This window comes from Myotis myotis, unplaced genomic scaffold (genome assembly GCF_014108235.1).
Source record: "Myotis myotis isolate mMyoMyo1 unplaced genomic scaffold, mMyoMyo1.p scaffold_m19_p_9, whole genome shotgun sequence".
NCBI classification, from domain to species: domain Eukaryota; kingdom Metazoa; phylum Chordata; class Mammalia; order Chiroptera; family Vespertilionidae; genus Myotis; species Myotis myotis.
Window position 1 is genome coordinate 35435922 of NW_023416401.1, and position 25065 is coordinate 35460986.

The 25065-nt window shown below is 40.0% G+C and overlaps 1 protein-coding gene across 29 annotated transcripts in view; it reads left to right on the forward strand.

Annotated features, from left to right (window-relative positions):
* Positions 1 to 25065, forward strand: part of EPB41L3 (erythrocyte membrane protein band 4.1 like 3) — a 219497-nt gene that overhangs the window by 170591 nt on the left and 23841 nt on the right. For 15 of the 29 annotated variants that reach the window (XM_036322542.1, XM_036322539.1, XM_036322534.1 and 12 more), the window contains exons 6-13: positions 4583 to 4658; positions 6955 to 7173; positions 7530 to 7617; positions 12281 to 12433; positions 16104 to 16201; positions 16880 to 17055; positions 20029 to 20249; positions 23971 to 24534. In XM_036322542.1, the coding sequence (XP_036178435.1) occupies positions 4583 to 4658; positions 6955 to 7173; positions 7530 to 7617; positions 12281 to 12433; positions 16104 to 16201; positions 16880 to 17055; positions 20029 to 20249; positions 23971 to 24534 (1595 nt within the window). The remainder of the gene's footprint in view (positions 1 to 4582; positions 4659 to 6954; positions 7174 to 7529; positions 7618 to 12280; positions 12434 to 16103; positions 16202 to 16879; positions 17056 to 20028; positions 20250 to 23970; positions 24535 to 25065) is intronic. The other 14 variants (XM_036322541.1, XM_036322543.1, XM_036322545.1 and 11 more) reach the window with 3 other exon arrangements.

Here is a 25065-nt window from a genome sequence, read left to right on the forward strand (position 1 = left end):
TTTAAAATGTTTATTTTTAACCTTTTTTTATTTTTTATTTTTAACCCTCTTGCTTTTACCATAAGCATGGATAACCTTTATAATTTTAAATAACTACTTAGTGTTTTAAAGCAATTATTTTTATCAGTCAAATCTAAATTAATTTTCCTGAACAACTAATTTTAGTTTATAAATTTAAGACCAGCTTATTAATAAGAACATTCACATTGAGTTTTCCACCGCTTACTATTAGAAGAGAAAAGAGATGTTTTAATGCCTTTGAATGTGTGAAATATTAAAGTACACCAACTATTAATAAGAAGTAATTAGTAGTGAGCAGTTTGAAATGGTTTAATACTATACTTCTAGATATTAAAGAGTCTGCTGATTATTTATTACAACAATAACATCTTTACCACATTTTTGAGAAATTGGATGTATTCATTAACCAGAAACTTGATAATGAGTAGTTTGACAAGTAGCGATTGAAACCAGGGACAGCTATGAGTATGATAAGTAGGTGAAAATACTTTTTTTGTTCCAGAGAGTCTTGAATAAAAATAGTAAGATGATGACTGTATTCTAAGAATCTTTTTGTGGAGTTTTTCAAAGCAGATATGCTGAACATAGCTCCTAACATTTTATATGCCTAGAGTCCTCTGTATTCCCCTAACTAATGAAATGCTGTTTTGTATTTGAGTGATTTATAGTTTCAGAGCACTTTGAAAATATATTAAATGTTCCACAATAAGTCATAATACTGTTATAAGAAAGGCTGTATAAACAGTCAGTTTTCTTTTCTTTGTTATTAGAATTTTTTCCCTTAACTCTGTCTCCTACACTTCCTTTCTAAGGGGAGAAAGCTAAAGGGACAGTCGGAACATGGGATTTAAAGGGTATTTTCATCGTGCAGATCAGGCAGTGGGTGCACCTGCAGCATGAACTGAGTCTTGCAGATAAAGGAAGAAAGAAAAAGAAAAAGTTGGAATTTTTAAAAAAAGAATTTTATATTTTTATCTATATTCCTTATTGTTTTAATACACTAAAATGCTCTCTTTCCAAAAATTTATATTCACCCAAGGCAGAGAAGTTTTTATCAAACCATTATACTTATTGAATCATCATCTCCTATTCCTAATACAAATGATAAAAGATGTTTCCATCCTTTATGTGCTGTGGGCCAGAGTATGTCTCCAGAAAGGAGAATGGCAGTCAAGTTGGTACAGATTTTCAGTTACAAATTTATGAGAAATAGGAAATTCTGAAAACAAAGAGTTCGTATGAAAAAATTCTAATTCTAGTCATCGTTTGTTCATATCTGATCTCAAAATATTTAAATATACTGCATTTTGTGATATGATTATGATATAATAATGTCATGATATAGAGTATACGATATATAGTAACTTATGCTATAAATGCAGTATATTTAGAGATTTTTAAGATTTGGCAGGCATAGAAAACTAAAATTTAATTTTTTTCATAAGGATGAGCTCTTCAGTTTCACAGTTTTCTATTTATTATAAATTTGTGATTTAAAATCCTATATCAGCATATAGGAGCATCATTTTAATGCGCTCAGGCTGTTCCCTTTTCTGTTTCTAACAGGGCCATCATCTGAGCAGATACAGGCAGTAAGCCTGTTCATTGCACAGTCATATCCTCCCAGTATAGATGGTAGTTTTCTTAAACTTTTTCACTGATTCAAAGTAATGTCCTATAAAGCCTGGTAGTTATTTTGGGTTATACCTTAGGAGAGTGGATTCCTTAGAATTAGTGATTTTCAGTGTGGTCCCCATGACCACTGTATTAGAACCACAAGGAGGTTTATTAAAACCACAAGTTCCTAGGCCATATTCCAAATCTCTGGAATAAAATTCTCTGGATGGAGCCTAGGAATTGACTTTTTTTCTTCTTCTTTTTTTTTTAATCCTCCTCCGAGAATATGTTTTTTATTAGTTTTAGAGATAGGGAAAGGGGCGGGGGGAGAGAGACATTGATGTGAAAGAAACATCTATGGGTTGCCTTCCCGTATGCACCTTGACTGGGGCTTGAACCTGCCACCTTTTGGTGTACAGGATGACACTCCAACCTGTTGAGCCACCTGGCCTTGGCAGGACTTATTTTTAATAAGCAGCTCAGATGCTTCTTAGGCCCACTACAGTCTGAAACTCACATTCCTGGATTGAGGATTTTTGCATTTAAATACTTTTTCTTACACTTTTATTCTTTTTAGTTTCCAACTTAGAATGCTTACCCTGAATTTATTATGAGAGTATTTAATTACATACATTGATAAACTAGTCATTGAATTCAAGGCATACTTTAAAAATTATAAAAGAGCAATAAATCCATTTCCCATAACTAATTCATTAGTTTTAATTTCACTTGCTTGGGTGGTGGCGGGAGTGGTGGGTAGCCAGCTCTTTTTATGAACCTCACCAGTAGCAGGCATGGAAGGGACCCATTTGAGCAGGAAGTGAATAGAAATCAACAGGAAGGTAAAACCAAGTCAGACTATTTTTAGAATAACAAAGGGTCTTCTTTTGAGAAAGTGGGAAAATAATCACTAGAAGTATATTTGATTGACGGGTATTTTATGGCTTAGAATTCTTATAGCCCTGTTTCAGTAATGTTCTAAGTGTTTTAAAAATAATATTTACCACATAATTATACTTGGTCTTATGCCAAGTCCTTTATAAGACACTTCATGGTAGTGCCCTGCCATGGGGAACTTTAGGTGTAATATTAGTGGTAGTGTATCGAATAAACTAGAATAAATGAACCCAATGTAGTTAACCTAGGCAGCTAAGTATTAGTCGCATACACAAGAGACTAATGCAAAGAAAGAAGCTAGGATGTACAATACTGTTCCTTCTGAATGTTTGGGAAGGGCTCATAGAAAAAAAATGGACTTTCCAGAAGTCTCTTAATGGGTAGAGGGAGCGGTTGGAAGTCGTAGGAAAGTATTGACACTTAAGAGTTGAATTGGGAGGTCACAGACAGTGAAAGGAAGACTATGGCTACGTGAGGCATAGATGAAAGCCTTCCAGTACCGAAGCCAGGAGACGAGGGAATTTTTCAGCAGGGCATTGAGAGTAGAAGCGGCCCTGCACCTTGGCACTTCTAGTGTGGTTGCTGGGTGGAGGGAACAAATGGATGCAGTGTCCCAGCGAAGGAGCACCGGACCTCAGTGAATCACTGCATTCAAAGGCCAGAATAAAAGGACAGGATGAATATAAGCTAAAGGAGCAACCACATACAGATAAAATATAAGAAAGAAGAAAAGGTTGGTTTTTCACCCTTATAATGATAAACCATACATGATTAGAGATACTATTACTAAATGGAGAGCTTAGGAAGGCTTAATAATGTTCTGAATGTACGTGTGGGCTGTACAGAAGAGTAGGCACCTGGGAGGGGACGTATGGGGAGGCGGTCCACAGATGCTGCAGGATAAAGAACAGCAGCATGTAAAGAGTGCCCGTTCAAGTCATGGGCTAAGAAGAAGGTGTGGAAATTGGTGATGCATAGTAAATACACTCAAGCATCTCTTTAATCAAAAAGTTCCCTGGGGCCGAAACCGGTTTGGCTCAGTGGGTAGAGCGTCGGCCTGCGGACTGGAAGGTCCCAGGTTCGATTACGGTCAAGGGCATGTACCTGGGTTGCGGGCACATCCCCAGTGGGGGATGTGCAGGAGGCGGCTGATCGATGTTTCTCTCTCATCGATGTTTCTGACTCTCTATCTCTCTCCCTTCCTCTCTGTAAAAAATCAATAAAATATATCAAAAAAAGTCCCCTGGGGCCCTGACCGGTTTGGCTCAGTGGATAGAGCGTCGGCCTGCGGACTGAAGGGTCCTGGGTTCGATTCCGGTCAAGAGCATGTACCTTGGTTGCGGGCACATCCCCAGTGGGGGGTGTGCAGGAGGCAGCTGATTGATGTTTCTCTCTCATCGATGTTTCTAATTCTCTATCCCTCTCCCTTCCTCTCTGTAAAAAATCAATAATATATATATATATATATATATATATATTTTAAATAGTTCCCTGGGTAAGAAAAGATTTTCCCACAGCCCATAGAGCAGCTCTTCTTCTTAAATATTCATTACAACAAACCTTCCCCATAAAATAAAAATATCTTGAATAATCCCTTGACATGTGCTATAATGGTATTTGACCTGTAATAACAAAGCAGAAGGGACAGAGGAAATGGGATTATGTCTATAATGTTGGTATGTGAGCTATCCAGAACTTCACAGCAGTAGATCTACTCAATTCCAGACTTGTCTGATTGAGGATTATCCGTGTTCATTTTTTCCCCCTCTTCCGAAGGCTTAACTTTGTTCCTGAGAAAGGGAGGAAGTACAGTCAATTTCCTCCCTAGTTAGAAGTGCCTGTAAGGATTTGATTGGTGAGAAGATTAGAAACTGGATGAAGTTTCAGACTTACCTGTGGATTTCATTTAACAGAGACTTTCCTGTTTTCCATGGATGATCAAAATTTGCCTGGGTGTTTGTTAGAACCTGGAGTTAAGGTAGCTCTATCATATAAATATAAGGGGATTTTCTAAGGTTTTATGCTAATGTTTCTCTCATTTCTGCAGATGGTGCTTGGCAGTTTTCATTTAATGTGAAATTTTACCCACCAGACCCCGCCCAGCTATCTGAAGATATCACCAGGTACCTGAAAGTTGGCTGTAAAAAGGCAGGCTTCTTGGGAAAGTTGTGCTTCTCTTAAATTCTCCAGAGAAGAGCATGCTTACATTTGGTGACCTTATAATCATCCACAAATGGCAAACAACAGGCAACTGAATGAGAGCAAACATCTGATGAAAAGATCTGCCAAATCATAACTGTTTGTAGTTGAATCTTTGGTGCTAAGCCCATACTTCCCTCTGCCTGACCCTGGTGGGAAGACATGCAAAATTGAGAAACTGTCATCCACCCACCACAGCCAAATTGGATGGGATTCAGCCCTAAATGATATAGCCATTCTTAGTGCTCATGCTTCAAAACTGAGAGTGAAAAATGTGTCTTTGGGTGCTTATGCTTTTTATATAACCAATGTAGTATTTGACAGCCCTTAAAAAAAGAAATCAGGCAAGCCTACACACATGGACATATGCAGATAAACATAAACACATGTACACTTAAGAGTTTATTTTCCATGACCTACAAGGGAAATGGTTAATTCCTTTTCACAAAAGAAGACATTAGGACAGGAATCCAGTAAAACTATCCTGGCGTGGTAACTGGGCTCTGAGTGTGAGAAGGTGCCTCTGTGAAATGGTCGCGGGTGCTATGCGCATCCTCGGCTGCTCTGCGTCCCACTTCGGAACCGACTCTCACTGTGTGATAGTAAGTTTAGAGCCAGCCAGAGCGGTTTTGTGCAGTGTGTGCTGAATCTTCTGTGTAAACCTCACATCTGTGGGAGGTTTTTCAGAATAGGGAAATTACTCAGAAAGCTTCACTCTCTTGCTATGATTAAAAATAACTTAAGAGACATTTTAGGTAAAGGAGAGAAACTACTCCAGAGTATTTATTCTATGATTGCATTAAATTGGAAAATTTATAATTTCTTATTTTAAAATACTCCTGAATAATCTTGAGAACTATTCAGTTGTGGCTAATTTATGTCTGTGGAGCCTGTACACACCTGGGTTTGTAATTTAGTGCATGGTTGACTTATATCTACTGGTATAATGTGTGTAAAGTCCGTAAAGTAATTAGACATTTTTACATCTGAATTACATGGAGTTTGCTTATATCATTAGTTTAAAGTCATATTTAGAGGGACCTTAAGACTTTTTCCTAGTCCTCAGCTTCATATTAGCAATTTATTTCTCATATGAAAGGTACGAGGTGTATTTTTTTATTATACCTGTATGCTGGGCCATGAAAGGTATTAAAACTTATCAATGGCAACACTTCCCTGGGAATATTCCACAATTAGTTTTATATCTGTAAACCTTAAAAGCAAAATAACAAAGGAGATAGTCAACTATTAATGGAAATATTTTTATGTTATCTTGACAAAATTATTTGGAAAATGTTTTATAGTCCCCAAATCTAAAACTGTTTACTTATACTGATGAGATTCTGAGTTCTTAAGATAGTAATTCTTCAGTTAGTCTTCATATTAGTTGGGTCCTAGGAAATTATCTTTAAAAAATAAGAAGTTGAAACCGAAATCATTTGTTAATAGCAAGAGACTACCTCACCAGGAATGTAGGAAATTGAGAGCAGAGTTTACAATGGCATAGCTGTTGAGTTACCTGAAATTTGTCTCAGTCATATGGCAAAATATCAAAATAAGATTTCCTTAAGTTTAGCTGGGGCTTAATAATTATATTTAAGAACACCATTTTTATATTATAATACCCCCCCCCCCCCAATCAAAGGTTTCAAGGGCCGAAACCGGTTTGGCTCAGTGGATAGAGCGTCGGCCTGCGGACTGAAAGGTCCCAGGTTCGATTCCGGTCAAGGGCATGTACCTGGGTTGCGGGCATATCCCCAGTAGGAGATGTGCAGGAGGCAGCTGATCGATGTTTCTCGCTCATCGATGTTTCTAACTCTCTCTCTCCCTTCCTCTCTGTAAAAAATCAATAAAATATATTTTAAAAAAAAAAAAGGTTTCAAGGAATGTGCTAGGGACTATTCATTTGATTTTAAATGTTACTTTAAAAGATGTTAGAAGAGTATGTCTTTAGGTTATTTTTTTACTCTGTGCTTTATTAATAAAACCCTATTTTATTATAAACATTGACTTGTCCTTAGATGTCCTTAAATATTATATTTTTGTGGCCAAGTATTTTCTCTTAATATCCACATCAAAATATAGATGCTAGAAAATGTGTCCTTGTGTTATTGATTATCCGATCGGGAGAAATTGCCTATCCAACAATATGTGCTGAGTGGTCTCCTTTTCCTGTATCCCAATGCTGGCTTTCTGCTTTGTCCTCTTGGTTACCGGAAGGTACTACCTCTGCTTACAACTGCGAGATGACATCGTGTCCGGGAGGCTGCCCTGCTCCTTTGTCACCCTTGCCCTGTTGGGCTCCTACACTGTCCAGTCAGAACTTGGAGACTATGACCCTGATGAATGTGGAAATGATTACATTAGTGAGTTCCGCTTTGCACCCAATCACACTAAAGAACTGGAAGATAAAGTGATCGAGCTGCACAAGAGTCACAGGTTAGTGGCAGAAGCCCTGAGAACAGTCCATTTAATAAGTTGGGCCTTGATGAGTGAGCGTCCCTTTCTCTCCGCACTTTTCCCAGAACTGACGTTGGTGTTTTGTGGGTGGGACTTTAGTAGAGTAGGGGTCTGCACTGGCTGGTACAGTTCTGGGATAGTTAGGTTCTTGCTTAGAATGTCTATTGCAAGGTTTTCTCTAAAAGCCATCTTATTCTTTTTCTTCCCTCAGATACAGATCTGCTGGGGCCTCTGTGGGGGCTTGCTTATTAGGTAGCAGGGGGGCTAAGTAGGAAACATTTCAGCTTGACCAGGTAAAAGCAGAGCAGCATTGTAACCCTGTCTTTTCTTACCAGAGGAATGACGCCAGCAGAAGCCGAGATGCATTTCTTGGAAAATGCCAAAAAATTATCCATGTATGGGGTAGATTTACATCATGCCAAGGTATGCATTTTTTAACCCCCAAACTTTTTATTTAGTTTTATTTAATTCAGTGCTGTTATTGCTATAAGCTCGTGATTTTTACTTCAGTGCATCCAAAACTTTGGGCATTCAAATCTGCGTTTGCTCTTTAAGGCCTGTCCAATGATAAAGCACATTTCGCACCGATATTTCACTGAGAGGTTGGCTCAAACTCACAGGACTCGCGGTCTGAGCCTCTGATTGCTTGTTGATTCAATTGGAACTTTTTATCTTTACATAACACGCTCTGAGCTCGCCCTGCCTTTCCTGTCTCAGTTGTATCTCCCACTTTGTGCTGACACATGCCCTTTGCTCCTGCCAAACCCTGTCTCTGGCCTTTGCCTGAATGTGCTCATTTTTGCCTGCACTTTCCTGCTCCTTTCTGTCTGTCTGTCTAAACTTGGCTGATTGTCCAAGACCCAGTTGTCACATCTACTTTGTGTGAAGTACTGTCTGTGGCCCTGTTCTGATTTCCCACCAGACACTCAGTAAATTCATGTGAAGTTTAAATAACGCCATCTTTGAAGTTGAGGTATTCTGACAAATAGCCAGTCCTTTGAAATAAGATTGTTATTTTTGCAGTTCAACTAGAATTAACCACCCAGGCTAAGGCTTGCCTGGCTGCTTGGCAATTGTGAAATGTTAAAGTTGTGCCTTGGCTATTTAGTCTTGGGAAGAAGGAAGTTGGGATTAGACTGTATGAGGGAGAGATTGTAAGGATGCCTAAAGCAGCTTTTACTCCATGTCATTCTTTTTCTAGAATCTGTATTTTTCAGCAGTGAGAGAATGAGTGCATGGACTATTAGTCTGTTACTTGAACAGCTGTGAATAAAGAACTGTAGCAGTAAAGGCAAGCTTTCATGAAAACTGTTATCATCAAAACTTGAGAAATTTTTTTAGGATCTTAGGGGTGGATTCTGGTACTTCAGCAGTGTTGAAAGATCTGTTTGAAGTTCAGGGGCCATTTCTTCTGATTTGGGCTGACAAGGTAACATTGCTCCGGTTATGGGATGTGCCTTTACTTCTAATACACGGAGTAGCCACCAATTTCACGATCTGGGACTCACAGGAAGTTAACACGCTTCTAGTCAAGGGAGTATCTTACACAGTCAAGTGCAGGGCCAAGGCATGAAGAGCATTTCAGCTGGCTCTGTTCAGGCAAACAGCTCAGCAACGCTGAGTCCCATGGGAGGGAAATCTATGGTCTGTAGGTTCTGTTGATGCTACAGGTGGGCTGCTCCCTGGATAGCGTTTGGACCAGAAAATGGTGGCCACTGAGTGAACGCAGGTTTGACTGGTTATGACTGTGACCATTGTGTCCCTCAGACAGGATGTGGACTTCCAAGGGCTGAAGACCTGAGCGCTAAGCAGCATGATCTCCGAGGGTTGGCGGCCTTATCCCAGGGCTGGGTTGGTGCGTCATGCCAGGCTCTTTGACATTTGTGTGTAATTAGCAGGTCTGGCTCTATTTACCTTCCAGTTTATTATGTTTTCTCGCCTATTTTGCAGTCAGAGAACAAAGGTGTTTTATAGTTTATGCCAGGTATAAGGCAGGATGAGAATTTAAAAAGAAAATAAGGACACACACACTAGTAAGATGTTATCTTAAGAGTTTTTCCTTAGGTGACTAAAAGATAAGGAAACAAGAAGGAAATGAAGGTTGCCTGAAAATGTGAGTGGATCGAAAGCTGTTTTTGAATTACATTGCACATGATGATTCACTTGCTGCCCAGGAAAAATAAATAAATGAGCGATTAGGGGCATGCTGTTAGGGAAGTGCAGCTCAGGATGTATCCGTGTTCCCATCAGTGAAAATAAAATCACTTAACGTTGCTCTAGCTGCTGAATTAAAATGGATAGCTGCAATAATATGATTTGAATTTATGCCAATTAAAAAAGAAAGAATTAAGGAAGTGCAAATGCAGCCCGTAGAAGGATTTCATCTGAATATTAAGTATAACAAATGATTTGGTTATGGACTCCATTTTCTCATGCAGCCACACTCTATCATTTTAAGAAGGAAAATTACGGAATTAAATTAGAGCTCATTTCCAGTCATCACTGGATGGCATGAAAGACCCTGAGCTGTAGGACCTGTTTAGGAAGTCTGAATTGCGATCTCTAACTCAAAGCTCTATAGAAAATAGCCGTATTAGCTGGAGGTCCCTTGTTTGGGAAAACCTGTTCTAAATGTTTTGTTTTCTTCTTAGGAAGACTCTCTCTGCTTGTTTGTCAGCTCATGTCTGTCTGAATAGGCTCTGTGAGAGTCATTTATTTCATAGAAAATTCTAAAATGTAGGTATAAATCCACATCAGATATCCCATGGACCAAGTGATAATGAAGGAAGGCAAAGTTTAAACAGTGATTTGAAATTAAGGGAACAGCGTGCACATTTATTTTAATTACAGTAGACTGAGCCTATCCAGGTCTTCCTTCAGTACTCCCTGCTAAAAGGAGCATTAAATGTGTTCGTTGGTAGGGAAACACACATGTCCCCAAGGTAGGCTACCAAACGAGCTTTCAACACAAAAGATTTATCAAACTAACAGTTAGGGCTGTGGCTGAAAACTTGAGAAAAAAAGTCTCTTTTTTTTATGATTAACATAATGAAGACCATCATGCAATTTAAAATGCCACTTACCTGATATTGTCTTTCTTCATTTGCCAAACGTGTAATGGCTTAACCCATGCTAGGCAGGCACTAGCTATGACCATGTGGCTGCAGAGATTAAATTGAGCTCTTGCTCTCAACCAGCTGTGGTCTTAAGGAGAAGGCAGGTAGGTGGGAGTTGACTGCAGTACCTTTGTTGGGGGCGTGCTGATACAACAGAGTGATATGGGGACACAGAGCAGTTCATGCCGGAGGGTACAGGAGAACAGTGGCGGGGGGCAAAGGAGCCTTCCCGATCTTCCCCAGGAAAGGATGCTGTTTTCTTTGATGGAAAGACACTGATGAGAGATTTAAAAATAGATAAAATAATGAAAAATGTTTGAAATGTCCTTTCCCTCTTTAGCTCAAAGGCATCTTTTCTAAACTTTTATGTTCTTTACCAAAAAGAAAGAGAATCAAAGAGCAGTTACTCAGACCTGCATGTGTGCTCATGGCGTGAGGTGGTCACCTCTGAGCTGTCGTGTGAGCGGATGGGCTGGGTCTGAAGGCTCAGTAGTGCCAGGGACTCGTCAGCATCAGGTTATAGCTCTTTAAATGGCCCTCCCACACTAAAGCCCGTGGTAGGTGGGGGGCAGTTTCTGGACTCGGAGGCCTCAGGTTTTATGTCCTGCCATCAGGTGTTTCCACGCCTGTAATTTCATACCTAATGGGGTGATAGAGTTCAGGGGTAACATGTTTCATTTTCAACCATTTATAACCGTATATGCCCAGAGATGGACTGAAACATTTATTTTTTGCTTCTGGAAATGTTCATCTTGGACCTTGCACTGACAGGATTTAGGCAGTAAATTCCCACTATATGGACGAGTCAGAATCTCCTATTTGGGTTCTGCCATTTTCCTCTCTGGGGCTGCAGGGTGACTCAAAGTTGGGGGCAGCCCTGCTGATTACAGCTTCTTCCCCCCACCCCATGGACCCCCTACTCCCAACAACCATCGAGACTGGGTGATGACTGCGCCTCACACGCAGTCCTGCCTCTGTCCTTCGTTTTCACTCTACTCGGGTCACCACGGATGTTCATTTTATGTGGATTCCCCCTGAATCCAATACTGAGGGGGCATAGACTATGCGTGGTGTGTCTCCTAAACTTTATATAACATCTCTGATGATCTCGGGGACCTCTGGGCATCACATACCCCTAGGAAATGACCTAAATATGAAAAGTACACATAACAAAGCAAATTGCAAATGTAGCATGATCCCACCTTTGTTATAAAAGACTATACACATATATAAAATCTATCCATATTTATGTGAGTCGTATTGTTAAGTGTGCTTACCACTGGGCAGTGTGTGTGTTGGGGCCTGTTGGGGAAGTGCGGTACATACTTAAGAGAAAAACAACACTATTTTATATTTAAATTTTACCCTGGCAATAATGGTATATAAAAAATATTGAGGCTCTTTTTAAAGGAACAAATTCCAAAACACTCATAAGAAAGGGTAGGGCCCCTCTCTCAGTATACATATTGGTTAAGAGTGCTGCCTCTGTAACCAGGCTGCTCACATTCAACTGGGAAAGATACGTAGCCGCTCTGTGGCTCAGTTTCCTCATCTGTAAAGTGGGAAGAATAATAGCAACTATCTCAAAATATCCTAGTGAATACCAAAAAGGTTAATATATGTAAGGTATTAGGGCAATGCTTGGCTCTCAGTAACCGAGAACTGCGGCTGTTAATTGTTATTAACACACCTTCATCGGGTTGGCCTGTTCTATGTGCAGTGTTTCTGGAAATCTAAGATACCTGGGTGAGCAGGTTTTACTCTAACAAATCTCCACAGTGATAAATATCTTCACTTCAAGGCTGTTATTTAATGGTAATGTTTAAAAATGGCGGCAGTATTTTTCGTATTTAAATTAGACCTACAGGTAGTCAATTATAGATTCTGTTATGGAGGCTTAAATATTGTACCCAGCCGTAAGTGGAAACAAATGAGATACTGACCCTTTGTCTCTTGCTTCTATTTTCCAGGATTCTGAAGGAGTAGAAATTATGTTAGGCGTTTGTGCGAGTGGTCTGTTGATATATCGTGATCGACTGCGGATAAATAGATTTGCCTGGCCCAAGGTTCTAAAAATCTCATACAAACGGAACAACTTCTACATTAAGATCCGCCCGGGTGAGGTAAGTAGACCCAAATTTGCATGTACATTGGGAAAAAAGGAACCTGATAGCAAACAAGTATGTAAATGACCTGCTCACAAGTTCTCAGCATCTCAGGACATGGTTGGTGAGTTATGTCTAAATGCCTAAGAGAATTTATTGTAGGTTCGTCCAACAAATAGGTAGAAACAAGCGTTCTTTTTTTTCCCCAGTTTTTCCCATAGCATACATTAATTGAAATTACTGCTTTTACGTATTTTAATGTAAAACCCAGATTCATGAATAATGTTCTGTATATTTCAAGCTGTGGTATAAATGAAAGTCTTAGTCATTAGACCTCTTCATGAATGAAAGATTTCTCCCTACCAATCCTATTGTTGTCTCTATGCTCCCTTTCTCTCTGTCTTCCAAATCTGACAGCATCTTTTTTTAAATTATATTTTTATTGATTTGGGAGAGAGAGAGAAACATCAATGAGAAAAAAACATCATCGATCAGCTGCCTCCTGCACCCCTCACCCCACCAGGGATAGAGCCTGCAACCCAGGCATGTGCTCTGACTGAAATAGAGCCAATGACCTCTTGGTGCATGAGTCGATGCTCAACCACTGAGCCACACCTGCCAGACACTCTGATAGCATCTTAAGGTGGATAGTTTAGAGATAATGTGCAACAAGGTACAAGAAAGATTAGAATGAGGGACACAGAGTGTAAATTATGTAAATTTTCCACAACCTGATATATTTTCATCTTTTTTTTTTAAATCAGAGAAGTAATGAAAGAGTCAAAATTGTTAACTAATCCTTATTCCTTGGACAACAGCGTCTATGATCGACATATTTGTATTATCCTTAGTGGTTTGTACATAATAGGTAGTAAGTACCTGCTGTATCTGGTTAATAGATAATTAATAAATATATCCATTTCTGATCAGTATGATTAACATAATGGAAGCAAAGCTCTAAGATTGCAGTTCATTTATGTCTCGGAACATTTTCTGGCATAATATAGAATTATATCCTGTCTTCAAAATCAGCCTACCCACTGGTGGAAAATACAATTAAAATATCAGACTATAAAGCAAGCAATAATGTGTAGTGTATATGTAAAGTCATCCTTGTTTCTGAAGACTGAAATAATCTGTAAACTTTCCACGTAAATACCCGCAATTACAGTAATATTAAAAATATTTCCTAAAGATTGCATGTTAAATTTATAACTGATAAATGTTCATTTGGATTTATTAAACATAAGCAAGCATCTGTTTATTGCTAGGTAACATGTTGGGCATTGGAAATGAAAACATAAATATGAATTTGTCCCTGTCCTTAAGGGACTTTATATTTGGCACAGAAACAGACGCGCACACTTGGAACTATGTCATGATACAGATGAGATGATGTCCGATGTACATGGAGTGAACACGGTTGTGAGAGGCCAGCAGGGAACAGTGGAGAAGTGCATCAGTAGACAGTAGTGAGCCGCGAAAGGTTTTAAATTAGGGCGTGTCATAACTAGATGAACACTTGAGATGGGTTTCTTAATGAATTAATCTGCTTCGTAATGTGATGTGATAAGACCTAAACTGGAGCAGAGGCTCTGGGAATAGAATGGAAGGGGCACATTTGAGATGGATTTCAGAGGCAGAACAGGACATTTTGGAGACAGGATGGGGGAAGGATAAAGAGGAGAGTCCGGGATGATCAGTCTCTCAGTTTGCACGAGAGAAGGCAATGGAGATGATATTATAGACGAGAGGAAGGGGGGGGCGAATTTAAGGAAAAAGATTGAAATTCCTTTGGGACAGATTTTCAGGGGGTAATTCTTACCTAGTAAGAAATATAGGACTTGAACAGAGACATCAACTGTATACATTTTAATCAGGGCCTTAGACGTGGAATAAATTACCCAAAGAACAAGAGAACTTAAAGAGGAAAAAAGAGAGAGAGAGACCCTATAACAAAAAATCTGGGTAAGACCACTTTCTGAGAGAGGTAGACCAAAGAGGAACACAGGGAGATTCAGAATAACAGCCAGAGAAAGGAACAAAGGACAAAAACAGTCACAGATGACAGCGAGACGAGATTCAGGGGACGTGGTTAACTGGCAGTGCCAAATGTTACAGAGAAGGTGCAGGTAAGAACTAAGAAAATTTCATCGCAGTTGGCAGGTCCTGTTGTGACATTTAAGAGTTCAGGAAGGAGTTGGGAGCCCCTGGCAGGTTGCAGTGAGGTAAGGAGTGAAGGAGCTGAGGCTTCTCCGTCAGGACGTGTAGCGTGAGGAGTGAGAAGACTCTGGCTCAGCAGAACAGGCTCAAAGGAAGTTGTTTCCCTCCCTTTTTTATAATCGTATTTATAGGCTGAGAAGAATGAGTGAGAAGAGATTATTGGTAGCCCGAAGACTCTGAAGAGGTTGCAGTAAAAAGAATACAAAGCACCGCGAGCTAGATAAACATTTTAAAAGTCTAGCGCCTCTATTATCTTGAGAGAATCTCCCCAGCTTCTTACATGAGCAAGTTGATGCTTTTTTTTTAAACCCCTGACCTTTGCATAATGCATGGTACATTTTAGAGGCAGGATGAGTAAATGGGGGATGGTTGAGATACAGTCCACAGTACTAGGTTTGTCTGTCGACTGGGACCATTGAACAGTGGTGATTTTCATGACCACCACTGCACATGAACTTCCAGAGGGAATCAGAAATTGGGAAAGGCAGTGCAGTTAAAGCAACCTGGATGTGTTTCCCAGTCTCTCCCCTGCCCAGTCCCTCTCAACAAACAAGAAATAGAAGTCAAGCATAAGTGTATCTCACATGCCAAGCAGAGGAGCCCTCTCCTTGGTTCTTTGCCACGTAAATGGCTTTTGCTATTGATTATGTCAATAGTCAGGAGGTTTGGTGCTCTTTGGGAAAGGCTTTATTGTTTAAGATGATTGCCCTCTGGTGGCCTGATGCATACTGTCCTCAGAGAATAAAAAATTAATGAGTAGCTGCAATGATATTAAAATAATTACTCAGGAAATCAGATATTCCACCTTGGAAAAGCATATGACTGATAGAGTATCACCTGAACTATAAATGCTAAGTAATATGAAAATGTGTTCTCCAAATCCCTGATCTTGTATATAATATGGAGAGATGTTACCATTTAGCATGATAATCCATATTATAATGCACAGATAACATCAGCAATACCTGATACCAAGTCATCAAATACCTAGGATATGTGCATATTTCCAGACCAGATATTAGGAGAAAATGTCACTCTGAGAATGCTATAGACTTTAAACCTTTGGTTCATTTCTGTATCTTCCATTTGAAGTCATGATGTCATGGAAGAAACAATGAAAATTAGGCTTACATATGAGATCAGGACAAGTTGGTCTCTGGAAGGAATCCAAATATCCTTGTTTGCATTTAGTTTTCGTAAGATCCATACTGATACATAAAACATCTACTATATGCATAATGTAGTTGTCTATACCCGCAGCATTTTAAGGAGATAGATAGTAGATATAAGGAGGTTTTTTTCCTTTTTAATGAATGCATGTGTATAGCATGAATTCCACATAGAGCAATTGATTTAGTAAGTAAAGAAAAGAGTTGTGAGTGGTATTTTGATTTTTAAAATTATTTGCTTTTCTGTTATTTGTCATTTAAACTTGATTCTACTCTTCAATGTTTTCTAAATGTAGTTTGAACAATTTGAAAGTACCATTGGGTTTAAACTGCCAAACCATCGAGCTGCCAAGCGTTTATGGAAAGTGTGTGTTGAGCACCATACATTTTTCAGGTAGGTAGAGATCAATTTGCTTTTTTCCTAAGGAAAAAAAATAGAGTGCCTGGCATTACTTATACTGAAAAAGATTGTTGGGAAGAAGAATGTGGAAGCATAGCCTTTCTAAAGTTCCTTCAAGCTTGTTGTCATGAGATTTCTTAATAAGAAATCCTAAAAGAACTTCTGACTAAATTTGAATAGGTTTCCTTCATTTGTACTATATTGATCTGCTCCATCTCCTCTTTATTATCTTTAGTACCTTTTCATTATTTTTGTAGGATGTCTACTTCAAGTGTTCAATCCATTTCTTACTATTTCAGTAATTTCTCAATACCTGACTAATTAGGGCCATTAGATTTGTGTCTATACAATAACAAATCATCACTGTCCTTCCCTACCATCACCTACTTAATTGCTCTTGGGGCTTATAGAACCACAGACTCTCCAGTTACATGGGATGTTAAAGTCTGCTAGTCCACCCAACTCCCATTTTGATTATAGCCTCGATAACATCCCTAGTTGATATGTACTGTGTCAATTTTTTTTCTTATAAAATCAGATTTATTTCATTGCGTTTGGGTGTTAATCCTTTAGTACACAAAGCACTTTACCTTTCAGAACAGAGTAAAAGGGTAGCATTCTCAATATTTGATTTACTATTCTTTCTGGTGTTTTTTTCTTTACTATCTTTAGATTGTTGTTACCAGAAGCACCTCCAAAGAAATTCCTTACCTTGGGCTCCAAGTTCCGTTATAGCGGCAGAACGCAAGCCCAAACCAGAAGAGCCAGCGCACTGATAGATCGTCCAGCCCCTTACTTTGAACGCTCCTCCAGCAAACGTTACACCATGTCTCGCAGCTTGGATGGAGGTAGGCATCCCTACCCTGAATACTCTCTAGTGGCTGCCCGCTATGGTGAAGCCATCGTGAGCTGTCAGTGAGCATAGATCCTCTTGGGTAGTAGGAAATGGAAAGCATTTTCTTCCTGGTCTGTGGCTGACTGGCAAGTTTTAACCATCCATCCTCAAAAACATGTGCCTTTGTGAGTAATGTCTGTGACTTTAGATTTATGTAAGATTACATGAAGAACGAAGAGCATAACTTCCTTAAGCTGGTACCCTGAATTTGGAGAAAGGTTCTCTCATTCTAAATATGGTAGTCACATACTCTGTAAGGAATCTGGTTTCCTTGCCAACGGATCTTAAATGATTGTCAAGTTTGTCTTAGACGATTTGTTTCAGAAAGAAAACTCTAAGTTAAATGTATCTCCGTTTCTAAAAAAGAAATTATGAATAAAATGTGACTCATCAGTCAGTAAATAATAGCTTCTAGAAAGGATGACACTCAGATAACAGAGCAAAGGGCTATAAATTAAATCCTCCTGACGGACTGGGAGAGCACTGTCTATAGATGTTGTCTACTGTTAAGTCAAATGTGTAAGTAAAACAGGGAGAAAATTGCCTAAATAACATGTTTAAGGAATGGCATAATCATGAGTTTTCCGCAGGTTTTGTTTTGTGGGATGGTTTTGTATTGTATCTATAGTTACACGCAGATGTGCTCTCTGCTACAAGACTTGGCAGCTAGAGGAATACTTAACTAGGAACTGAGCCCTGGCCAGGCCTCCTCTTCTCATTCCAAGCACCTGGAGATTAGTTGTTTTACGAAAGACTGAGCCTGTGTGCATAAAGAGTGAGACATTTCTGGCATGTGTGTACGATTTTAATAATAAGCACAAGCATAAATAAAAAATAAGTAAACGTTACAAGTGCCTGGGATCACCTTCTTCCCTACTGTCCTGCCTCTGCTCACCACAGTTCATGACACCCCAGTGTGGTTGGTGGAGTGACAGACCCCCTGAATCCCCTGATGAAAAAGACTGTATTTTCCTAATGGATGACGTTATATACAGTTTATAGAGGAAGCAAAAATTGTGTTGTTAGTACTATGTTTCATATGTTCCTAGTAAAGTGGAAAAAACACTCACCTGGCGTAGGTAAATCCAGACTGAAGTCCAGTTCCTCTACCTGCACAGTAGTTGGTGAATGACTTAAACTCTCCCTGTCTGGTTTTTACTCATCATCCATAAAATGGCAGTCAGGCCACCTCTGACAGGGTTGTTGCAAGACTGAATAAGACATACATCAGAGCACTGTTGCTATGGATGTAATTATAATTATCCCAATAATTATATTGATAATTATCCTACAGGCTTTTGTGAGGCAGCCTAGAAAGTTATTACCATTTGGTATCTTCTAAGAGTTTGCTTTTTTCAGAATATCTAATTTAGAGCCATACTTTTAGAATAAAATGTTGATTAGGACTGTTTCAGGTTGGATTAAGACACTCATATATCCGTGTTAACATTGAAGCTTTTCTTCGGTATTGTCTCACTTACTCTTCTTTCTCCTTTAGAGAATCTCTGTAAACTGTATTTTATAAGTCATTGTTAAAGGAGCTTTTGTAGAATCACCCTTTTTTCCCCCAAATACCATCCTCTTTGTTCAGTGATGTGTACCCAAGGGAACACATGTGTTATGAATGTTGTTTGCCTCATGACCTTTTGTGTGATAATGATTACTGAGAAGACAGAAGACAATTGTGCAATAAATATACTAATATCATGCTGTCTCTTCCTCCCTGCCCAAAAGTGATGTTAGTATGTGTTGTCTCTCACTCTTCGGGGTTCTGTCAATTCTAGTGTGTTTTCTGGGCTGCTGAGCTGGGGGCCATGGCTGCATGTGGGCATAAAAACTGCTTTTTGCAAAGTTGCAACTTCTATGGAGCCTAACTGGCCCATTAGGAAACTATATCATATGAGCTTTTTCATCAGTACAACAAGATATAAAATATCTTAGTGAAGGTATTGTAGTGAAATGATTTACTATTAAAAGGATTTCAGAATATTTTCTTACTTTTATATAAATATGAAACCAGATTATATTTTGCCTGTAATTAGCTACTATGTGTTTGAAAAACAGCGTTTATAAGTTTCTGAAATATGGTATTTAAACCTAAAATAATGAGTATCAAATTTTAAAAATTTAATTGTTGTAAGCATCTCTTTCACTAAGACATTTCAGCTGGGATGAAAGGCTGTATCATATCTTTTATGTCTGCATGCTTTGCCTTTGCATGAATTTCATTAACAATGTTTGTGTCATTTTCCCCAAATATTAGAGATGAATAAATGTACGCATATCATGGTAGATATGTGTGCATATGTTTTTTTTAAAGTGCAGTAGAAATTAAAACATTTCTGCACTTCAATTATGGAGTTGCCATTGGAACTTTATAATTTCTGCCAAGATGGTTAATTTTGATTATTATCCTTGTGGCTTTTAAACTATAGGAAACTTTTCAGGCATTATTAATAATAACAGGGTGGGTTGTTGTTTTTTAATTTCAGTGCTCCTTGGTGAGTGCCACTTTCAAAAATATGTTCAAAGTCAAGTGTACTAGATCAATGGTCTACTGAAAATATTATTAGTTGTGGAACGTGCCAAGTGTCTGGGGTAACAAGCACAGTGGCAGCTTAGCCTCCCAGCCTTACAGTCACATCCACCTGGCACACATCCTCACCATGGAGCCTGAGAATGGATGAAACGATTGTGGTGGCTTCAAGAGATGAGCATTGAAATCATTTTGAAACACTAGAGGATATAGAAAGTTGAGTCTGTGCTAGCGCTTAGAGAAGGGTACCTGCTGTGCTGACTTGTCTTTTGAAGATAAAGCTGGACTTCTCTAGGGGCATATTGTGCGTGATGGGACAATTGGTGCTATTCATCTGTCTTCTGACTTAACTATTTCAGACTTTATTTCTTCCATTGTATTTGCTTTTAGCATCAGTGAATGAAAACCATGAAATATACATGAAGGATTCTGTGTCTGCTGCAGAGGTTGGTACTGGCCAGTACGCCACAACAAAGGGCATCTCTCAGACCAACTTGATCACCACTGTGACTCCGGAGAAAAAGGCCGAGGAGGAGCGTGATGAGGAAGAGGACAGACGGAAAAAGGCCGAGGAAGCCACTGCCGCCGCGGCAGTACGGCCCGAGGGAAAGGTACTTCTCCCAGGCTGCCTCCTAGAGCTCGCTCAGACTTCTGAGAGCTGCCGAGTAATGCTGAGAGCATAAACCAGGAATGGTGAAGACTTGGGCTAATTCATCTTTCAGCCTCAGTCACATTCTTATTATCAAATTTAAATGATTTCCTCGGTCGACATATTTCCTCTGGAAGGATTCCCTTTAAACTTTTTGAGCCTTTTTATTCTAACCACTAATGTGCTGCCTAAGACTTTCAATAGCTGTCCTGTCTGTATTTTTTAAAAAACTACATTTAATGGTGATTTACACTTTTCTGTTTGGGCTCATTGGTCAGAGCTATCACTAAAGCTGTTTGTTTCTGGCCCCATTCTCCTACCCAAGGAGTGCATATTTTTTTCTAGATATGCAGTGCAATGACATTGCCATTCTTCTGACTGCAAGTAAGGGAGTGACCATAGCTTGTGTGTTTACACAGTGTTTCCTCTCTTAGCCTTATGATTATAATCTAATCATCAGAGTAGCGAGTGGGCATGTTTTAAAAAGTGATAGTAAGGCAGAAGGTTGCAAGGGAAGTTGGAAAGTGAATTTGGCAGCAACTTCTCCAAGGTGTTTTTTTATTTTTCCATTAAATTTTGTAACTTCCTTTCACCCAAATTCAATTTATTTTTTAATATTATCTTTGTTTTTGGTGATCCAGCTCTCTACAGCAACTTTTTAGAAAAACGAAAGTCAAAAGCCATATAGAACATCCACTTCTGCTAGGGGTTTTGTGTGTAGCAGAGCTACTCCCTAAAAGTCAGAAAACATTGGGAGGCTTATACATAGCAGCAGCCATGGGAAGGAGTGGCTCCTGCCATGTGCTCAGCACAGAGTGAAGCGAGATAGCAGAATAAAAATGCTGTATAACTTACAGCTGTGTTAAAACCTGTGTAAATTTCATGCGGAAATCTTTCGCACGTGGGCTCTTTAAATATAGATTTATTTGCAGGGACTCACCCTCTGGGACTCCCTAGAGAAAACTCCTTTGGACAAGAATTTAACAGTGACAGCTAAAAGGGTATACTGATAAAAACTTACGTTGTTGTAGTTAGTTGCATTAGGAAATTCAAAGACCCAGTCCCTCCTTTCTGTAGGATAAAATTATTTGCCAAACAGAAAAAATAAAAACAGGATAGGAAAGGATAGCAAAAATGTTAGGATCACTTGTGCTATTCAAATGTACTTGGTTCTGGGTTTTGCTTTTAGACTTTTTGTTTAAGTCAAGGCAGGTTTTAAATAGGACATGAAAAGAAGATAGCATACCTGAGCAGCAAATGTGTTGCATGCTTTGTTGAAAGCACCCAGGTAACATATGCTTCTCATGGATGTGTAAACAGGATTAAGTGGCACAGAAAAGTAAATTACTTGGTTTGATCCAAAAAAAAAAAAATAGATCCAGGCAATCTCACTTTGATTTTAAATATCAGCAATTTGTTTACATGAAGCGCAGCGTGAAGCAGTCATCACTTTGTGCGTTTATGCTGTGGGAAAGTAAAAATGACAGAGAAAAGCAGGGCTCTCGTAGTCTGAGTCTCTGAGAAGCCAGTACTCTGACCCAAAGCGCTCCCGAAGGGCTGTGGCCGAGACCCAGTGCCGATGCAGGTGGATGTCTGCTCATCGTCCACAGTGCGCACCTGTCTTTTAAAAGCCACGTTCATAAGCAATATGAATGATTGCATCTTAACTTTATTATTCTCCAACTTCAAAAAGTAATGTAGAGGGTACTCATTTTTTAAAGAAAATGAAAATATATTACTAAAAATAGTTACTAAACAACTAGTCCCCTATTCCTTTGAGAGGAGGCCTGTCTCCCAGCTCTGAGTGCCTCAGGAGACTGGGTGGCCCTCTGCCACGGCAGGAACAATGGTCTGCATGTGGAAGTCCGCCTGTAACTAATACATCGCTCTCAGGTGAGTGAGATTTGTGCAGGGTCTTGTTTAAAACACAATGTTTAACGTACATGTGAGTGTTAGGAAAAGACACACTTGTCATGTTAAAAAAGACTCTTCTAAATTCTAATATGTCCATGATATAATTTTTATTTGTGCCTTTTCTTACTCTTTGTCTCTGTAGTTATCAAGTTAGGAATAGATAGCCACCACAAAACAGGTTGGGTAACGTCCATGCTATCAGGTCTCTAGGCAAAGCACACACACACACACACACACACACACACACACATACACTCTCTCTCTCACACACACACTCTCTTTCTCTCTCTCTTTCTCTCTCACACACACACACTCTCACACACACAATCTCTCTCTCTCTCTCACACACACACACACACACACTCTCTCTCACACACACACACACATTCACACTCTCTCTTTCTTTCGCACACACTCACACACACACGCGCGCGCTCTCTCTCTCACACACCCACACACACACACACACTCACTCACACACACACACACTCACACACACACACACTCACACACACACACTCTCTCACACACACGCACTCTCTCACACACACTCACACACACACTCTCACACACACACACACACACACACACTCTCTCTCTCTCTCTCTCTCTCTCTCTCTCTCTCTCACACACACACACACACACACACACTCACAGAGAGCAGCAGAAGTCTAATTATCTTCAGGCTCCGTGTGACCTCGACTTGAACTCCTGGGCTGTGGCAGCTTCAGTGCTGTGCCCGGGTCCTTTGGGGCCTTGCTTTCTCTGCCTGCCCTTGCTCAGCAGCCCTTGGCCCCCTTCAGAGGAGCCTGGCTGTGGTCCTCCCACTGCCAGGGCCAGAGGGAAGGGGAGGGCCTCCCTGTCCCGCAGAGCCTGAGCTCACTGGGGAGCATATTTGTTGCAATGTCTGCCTCTGTCATTCTCGTAAGAGCTCAAACCAGGCGAGTTAAACCTACCATTTATCTACTAAAAAACTCCAGAAGGCTGCGAAATTGTATCTTTCTATTATTCATGGGCCACAAATAATACAAAGTAAATACTTGTTAGTACCAGAAAACATGTTGTTTTTGCTTGTTAACTTGTTGAAACCACTTATTGGAGTTTAAGTCCCATTTACATCATTGATAAAGGAGCCAAAATAAGAATTTTCCAAGGAACCTCAATTCTTTGTGGAGAGTCAGATTTCCTAAAGGCTAATTACTGAAATCCCTGATTGGAACTGCTTGTCACATAGGAGTGGGGCCAGAAATTTTTTTATGTGGAAACCCACCGGTTTGGGATATAATTGATTAACCAAGGAAAGGTAATGCTAGAGATTTCTTTTGACATAATCAAAATCTTGATCCATTTTTCTTTCTAATTCAACTGAACCACAGTAACAGATCTGTTAACTGATGATCAGGAGATGTTATTGAAAGTCTTGATTTTTAAGTTATCGGAGTTATATTTACTTGCAAAACCCTTAAACTTTCTAGAAATATTTGATCGTGTGAAACATGTCGACTTTGAGATTGCCCACAGATATCTTCGTGCTGACTTTTTTAAAAAGCCCGCCCTGGATTTGATGGGCGGATGGGAGAGCGGTAGCCATTGGTGGCAGTGTTGGCATGCAGCTTGAGTACTTTGAAATTCACGAACAAGCTAGTGCTGAAATTCTTGTTTTACAATTTATATTGATACCCATAAGAAAATTAACTAATTGCAGTTTTCTTTTTGTCCTTTTGCACCTCTGTTTGCTGCTTTCTGTCTCTCTGTCTCTTTCACATCAGTCACCTGGGCTTGGCACTGACTCATGTTCCCTGTCCCCCCCATCAGCCCACTGTCCCCCTGCATCTCCCACAGAGCTCCGTAGGAGGTGTAAGGAGAATGACCGCCAACCTCCGGGTTGCAAACCTTCTAAAGACACCGTGCCTGTGCACGGAGAGCCCTCCCTGGACTCTGACGGCAAAGGGAAGCCGTACCTAGCAGACCAGGATGTGGCTTTTAGCTACAAACAGCAAACTGGCAAAGGGGCCACCCTGTTCTCCTTCTCCTTGCAGCTCCCGGGGTCATTCCCTTCTCTTCTAGATGACGACGGGTACCTCTCTTTCCCCAACCTGTCCGAAACCAACCTCCTCCCCCAGAGCTTGCAGCATTACCTCCCGATTCGCTCACCCTCCCTCGTGCCCTGTTTCCTCTTCATCTTTTTCTTCCTGCTCTCAGCCTCCTTCTCAGTGCCATATGCCCTCACTCTCTCCTTCCCTCTGGCTCTGTGCCTCTGCTACCTGGAGCCCAAGGCGGCCTCCTTGAGTGCCTCACTAGACAATGACCCGAGTGACAGTTCAGAGGAAGAGGTGTGTACCTCGGCATAGAACACACTTCCCTGTCGTGGTCGGGGCTTTGGTCCGAAACAGTGTTAGACGGCTGCTGCGATAGTGGTCCTACTTTCAGAGCCTCATTTATTGTCTGTGCCAATCTGTGAAGCGATTTTTGTGTGTTGGGGGAAGCAATCCGGCCCCAGGGTTAGGCACAACACCATGTGGACGTAGCAGTCCGAGCCCAGCCCGGAATCATGCTGCTACCCACTGAGTTACATGGCTGGGGAAGGACTCAGCCAGAAGTCAAGTCTAAATAACCCTGTGGCTGTGTAACAATCAGGGTTAAGTTAAAGGTTTTGTTCAGTTACCATTTAATAAAGTAAATTATACACAAGATAAATACATAACTTTTGACTAGATTTATGGAGTGTTACTAAAATGTATCAGCCATTTATCAAATAACATTGCTTCATTCAACACCTTTTCATTATAACATTGATGAGATGCCATAGGAATTTAATTCTTGTTTATGTCAATTAGCCTCTGGTAAAATTGGTTTCATTATAC